This window comes from Neoarius graeffei, chromosome 13 (assembly GCF_027579695.1).
Source record: "Neoarius graeffei isolate fNeoGra1 chromosome 13, fNeoGra1.pri, whole genome shotgun sequence".
Taxonomy (NCBI): Eukaryota; Metazoa; Chordata; class Actinopteri; order Siluriformes; family Ariidae; genus Neoarius; species Neoarius graeffei.
Genome location: NC_083581.1, coordinates 60,203,200 through 60,209,199, shown reverse-complemented (window position 1 = coordinate 60,209,199; position 6,000 = coordinate 60,203,200). Strand labels below are relative to the sequence as shown.

Here is a 6,000-nt window from a genome sequence, read left to right as displayed (position 1 = left end):
AAAAAAGAAAAACAAACAAACAAACAAACAAACAAACAAAAAAACACACACTCACCACTACCCAGTTCTCCGAGTGCACAAAGTGAACCGGTCCTCGTGCCTTCCTTTGCACAGCTTCATGGACAATACGGCCAGTCACGCCATCGATAAGGAAAATCCCCACAAAACTGCGCTCCTGATGCGTGTCTGTGCTTTCAGTGACCACTGCAAGCAGGTTGGGGTTCAGATACTAGAGGGAAAGATGTACTGATAAGTACAATAAGTGAGAACCAAATTGTTAAGCTTTAATTAATTTTTTATATCTCTCACACACAAAATCAAGAGTTTGAGGTTAGCTAGGACTAAGGCCTAGTCCAAAGGGTAAATCTGAAAAGAAAGGTTTTTTTGGTTTGCACAGACTGGTGTTTGAAGTTCGTTTCCTAAAAGGTTCCTGTCCACAATAAAACATGAAAATGATTTTTAGGAATGGAATATTGAGCATGTGCAATGGGTGTCTGCTCCATGATCTTCCTGTCATTTCCACCATTTGTGTTTATGGATAATAAATAAATGAGTTACCCATGTTAGTGTAGACTAGGCCTGAGAGTCTGTATTTATAGTACTTGATAATGAGCTCAGAAATACCTTATAAAGCACACTGCGGTCCCCCATGACTCTGCCCTGGGAGTGGACATGCTCATTAGCACGCTTGCCTTTCACTCCCACTATTTTCTGCACCTCAGTGGGGATGACCACCTCCCAGATGAGTTCAGTGGACAGATCCTTAAGTAGACGGAAACCAGAGAGTCTGCCCTGACTGGAATCCACCAGGTAGAAGAAAATGGAAGACGCCATCTCTTGCAGCTGCTGCAAGACATTCTTAGTGGATGGGAAAGCTGTGACCTGCAGAACAAACAGAGAGGTTCGTGTCATGAAAGAAATCTATTTCAGAGAAACGTCAATCGACAGATTCAGTAAAGCTGACCTTATACTGATCGTCTATCAGAAGAAGGACTTTGGAATAGTCCTGATCCATTATGGGCAGCAACAGAGACTGAAGGACAGGTCTGGACAAAGCCGGAACACTGATATGGCTCTTCTTGCCAAAGATAGGATTGAAGACATGGAGGCTTCCCAGGCCTGTGTCCTACAGTAAACAAAAGACAGAGCAATAGTAACATTTCTTCACTGAAAATACATCAATATTAGCTAACAGGTCATCAGTTTATGTTTACAAACTGTAAAAAAAATTTATATACACATGTTAATGTAGCAGTAATGCTCTGAAGTGCCTGACACATATTCCATGTTGTCTACCAGAAAATTGGTCTTTATTAAATCAAGCGTGTTTAGCATTTTATGCTGCCTTTGCAATTTATTATTGAGGTTTTTCACCTGACGTCACAGGGTCACGTGATGCCCCGGTGTCCGCCATTTTGAAGGTCAAGCTAGCTAAATGTCAACATCATCATAGCTGGTATGTTACTGTAGCAATGTTTACGTTCAGTCATTTGGATGACTGTTAAAACCTTTCAGTCTCAAGTTTTTCCTTTACTGTATTTACTAGTTTACTGTAATTATGATCCGGTAGCTATTTACACCGGATCCAGTGTAAATAGCTGCCGGAGCGCGCTCCGGCTTGCTCCCCCTCAAATTAAGCAGCGCGCTCCGGCTTGCTCCCGGAGTACGCTCCGGCTTGCTCCCGGAGTGCTCCGGCCAAGGTTCTGGAGCACGCTCCAGCTTGCTCCCCATCAAATTAAGCAGCTGCTTAATTTGAGGGGGAGCAAGCCGGAGCGCGCTCCGGCAGCTATTTACACTGGATCCGGTGTAAATAGCTGCCGGATCATAATTACAGTAAACTAGTAAATACAGTAAAGGAAAAACTTGAGACTGAAAGGTTTTAACAGTCATCCAAATGACTGAACGTAAACATTGCTACAGTAACATACCAGCTATGATGTTGACATTAGCTAGTGCTAACAGCTAGCTGCTAGTACACTGCTACAACACAGACACCGACCCTAATAATACAGTTCTTGGTCATTGCCTGGTAACAGCAAATTTATAACTGCCATGTCTCAACAGACTAAGAAGTTATTTCAATGACATTTAATAACATTTTGTTTATCCTGAGGACCGAAAGTAAATGAAAATGTGAACGAACCTTAGCTGTAATAAGATGGCGACCACCGGCTCCAGGGACGACCCGCTGATGTAGGCATGTTACCCAGCCTGACACAAAATATTTGTAGGTATCCAAACTCTTATACGCTTTCAGATCAATACCTGTGTATGGCGATGGGTTTTTAACGACATAGGTATACAGATCATGTGGGCCGAAGTCAGGTAAAGACGAGGGCTTCGTGTACTTCTGAACGTCAGTGAACAATCCTGGTGGAAGCAGGTAAACGTCGTTCTCCAAGCCTGCTAACCTCAATTTTTGCAAATACCTCTCCCTCTGCTCGCCCTGTAAATGCCCTACGTCGCTGGATAGTGAAGGTGTTTTCTGCATCTCGCTCCTTTTTCTTTTATGTTTTTCATTTGTCGCCTTCCTCGCATTCAAACTGATTCGAGCCGTGACGTCCAAAATGGCAGCATCACATGACTTGGTCACGTGGGTGAAAAACCTCAATACACTGCCCAGCTTAAAAATAAAAAAAGTTGTAAACACGAAGCGTTGGGCTGCCTTTAACTTTGATTATGGCACACAGTCACTGTGGCATTGTTTCAACAACCTTATACAACCTCAACATTTATTTCCACCCAGAGTTGCATTCATTTTGTCTTGCTGATGGGAGAGTTGAACCATTCTAAAGTCTTCTCCAGCACATCCCAAAGACTTTCACTGGGGTTAAGATCAGGACTCTGTGAAAATGATTCCTCATGCTTCCTGAACCACTCTTTCACAATTTGATCCCTAATTTTATGCCTGTGCCATCAGGGATGAATTGCAACTTGTTCTAAATGCTGATAAAACAAAACTTGTGTTTTTCACTAATTCAAAATCAGCAAGGTCAAATCAGTTTGTCATTGTCAACAAATTGAACTTGTATCTACTTTTAAATATCTGGGTTTCTTGATTGATGACCATTTGTCTTTTAAAGCACATATAGACCCCTTCGCAGTAAACGTCATTCATACACAAGAGGAAATTGCGCGCGCAGCCTGGACCCAAAATAGACTCAGCGACGGTAGAGACGAGAAGAAATATTTGGAAGAAATGCCTAGTTGTGTTGTCGGGTGTCAGAATCGTAGCAGTGATGGGGTTAAAATGTACAGAATTCCAGCAGGATCTCACCCATTCCAAAAAAAAAAAAAAAAACCCGCCGACGTCTATTGCTGCTTTTCCACTACCAACGCGGCTGAGTTGGGCTGAGCCGTGCGGTGCTGAGTCGGGCTGAGCGGGGCTGTTGGAGTTGCATTTCGACTACAACCGCGCTGAACCGTGCTGGCTGGAAGTGGGTGGACACATTGGGTGGAGTTAGCGAAAGTGGGTGGACGTCACGTGATGTCGTTAGGCGGCGCAAACAGTGACATCAGTGACCTTTTAAGCGGTAGTCTCACGACCCGGATAGTAAACAATAAACATGGAGGACATGGAGTCGTTAGTGTTGCTGGTCTTGGTGCTGTGGCTTGTTGTCACCGACAACGCCAACAGATACTGGCAAGAGCGTATAGATGAGGCGAGGCGCATAAGGCTTCAGAAATTCTTGTAATTCGTAATTCTTCTTCCGGGTTTACGGTGTTTACAGATCCCAGCGTGCTCGCGGGGCGTGTGTGGGCATGTGAGGACACTCCTCCCCACCAATCAGTGCACAGGGGAGTGTCCTCACGCCCCCATCCCCACTCGGCTCGGTTTGGCTCGCTTCAGCCCCACTCCAAAACCGTGCGAGTTTTGGGAGCTAAGCAGGGCTGAAGCGAGCGGAGTCGTGCTGCTCTGAAGTAGTCGAAACGCGAGCCGTGTTGAGCTGAAAAAGGGTAGTGGAAAAGGGCCATATGGCTACAAGCCATCAAACGTGTAGACTGGGATGAAAGCACCATCAAAAATGCGCGGGTTTGCAGCGCCCACTTCGTCACAGGTAAGATCAGGCTATTTATTAAATCTTTTTTTTATTCTTTCTAGTCTTCGTTTATTGATGTAGCAAAATACTTTGGTAACGTTTGTCTGATTAGCTGGGTCATAGTTACACAATGTAATGAATATTGTTAGCATGTTAACTTAGCTTTACATGCAATTTTGTTTGTAGGAGAGGTCTCGCTTGACTCAAGCAGTCCAGATTTTGTGCCATCATTATTTGCGTATGCCGAAAATCACAATTTTAAAGCAAGGATGGAAAGGTAAAATTGTGTGCCCTCACTCGAAATGCCAACTTACGTTGACTGCTCTAACCTAGCTCCCGCCCCGTTCAGTTTCATTTCTGCTCTCTGCCTCTCGCTTTTTACGCAGCTCTGATTTCTCTTAGCTGCGCTCTTTACACTATCATTCCTTTCATGCCATTCCCTCCTGCAAATTGCTGTTTAGTGTTGGTATTTGCTGTTGTAGCTAAAGCCACATTGCCATCACATCACTGGCATAATTTGATTAAAACAAAATGAATATGAATGTCCCATTGTTAATCAAGTTGTAGTCTCGCTGTAACCAGAATGTTGATGGCAGGTTACTTTTGTAAATAGATTTTTTTTTTTTTTTTGAGTTTGACATTTTTTGTAAATAGTATGACTGCCTTCAGGTATCAGAGGAAAAAAAAAAAAAAAAACACCTTACTAACATCGTCTGTCCACTCTTTAATTAAAATACGGATCCGGTAGGTGATGTCCACTTGTTAGAGTTACAGTTGTGCTCATAAGTTTACATACCCTGGCAGAATTTTTGCTTTCTTGGCCTTTTTTCAGAGAATATGAATGATAACACAAACTTTTTTCCCCACTCATGGTTAGTGGTTGGTTGAAACCATTTATTGATAAACAACTGTGTTTTCTATTTTTAAAATCATAATGACAACAAAAAACATCCAAATGACCCTGATCAAAAGTTTACATACCCCAGGTTCTTAATACCGTGTATTGCCCCCTCTAACATCAATGACAGCCTGAAGTCTTTTGTGGTAGTTGTGGATGAGGCTCTTTATTTTCTCAGATGGTAAAGCTGCCCATTCTTCTTGGCAAAAAGCCTCCAGTTCCTGTAAATTCCTGGGCTATCTTGCATGAACTGCGCGCTTGAATTCTCTGTCTCCTATGGGGTCCCCCAGGGGTCCATCTTGGGTCCCATGCTTTTCAGTCTCTACATGCTCCCACTTGGTGACATCATTAGAAAGCACAACATTTCCTTTCACCTTTATGCTGATGACTCACAATTGTATTTGCCCTTAAAATCTAGGGACTCCATCCAATCTCTCCTTGTCTGTCTTGAAGACATCAGAAATTGGATGGCTAACAACTTCCTCCAGCTAAATGGTGACAAGACTGAAGTCATTATTTTTGGTCCCTCCAAGGCAAGATGCACTACAGTGAATGATTTAGGTCACCTCACTCCTCATGTCACACCCTCTGCCAGAAACCTGGGTGTCTTCCTTGACTCCGATCTCTGTCTTGACAAACAGATTAGCACTGTGGTCAAAAATAGTTTTTACCAACTCAGAGTGATTTCCCGCCTCAAATCCTTCCTATCTCATAACGATCTTGAAATAGTCATCCATGCTTTTATCACATCACGACTGGATTATTGCAATTCCCTTTATCTTGGCCTCCCTCAAACCTCACTTAGACGTTTACAGCTGGTCCAAAACGCAGCTGCACGTCTTTTAACTGGCACCAGGAGACGTGAGCACATCACTCCCATTCTGGCCTCCTTGCACTGGCTCCCAGTCTTTTTCAGAATACAATTTAAAGTTTTATTATTTGTTCTTAAAGCACTCAGTGGGCTGGCCCCAGCCTACATCAATGACCTTTTACAGCCCCACTCAGTCCAAAGGTCTCTAAGATCCTCTAACGCAGGGCTTCTTCATGTACCTCGCTCGCGGC

The 6,000-nt window shown here is 43.5% G+C and overlaps 1 protein-coding gene across 1 annotated transcript in view; it reads right to left on the bottom strand.

Annotated features, from left to right (window-relative positions):
- The window catches only part of emc1 (ER membrane protein complex subunit 1), a 41,726-nt gene that overhangs the window by 8,017 nt on the left and 27,709 nt on the right, over positions 1-6,000 (bottom strand). The window contains exons 15-17 of the mRNA XM_060938225.1: positions 965-1,126; positions 625-882; positions 56-229 (exon numbers count right to left, since the gene is read on the bottom strand). Coding sequence (XP_060794208.1) covers positions 56-229; positions 625-882; positions 965-1,126 — 594 coding nt within the window. The remainder of the gene's footprint in view (positions 1-55; positions 230-624; positions 883-964; positions 1,127-6,000) is intronic.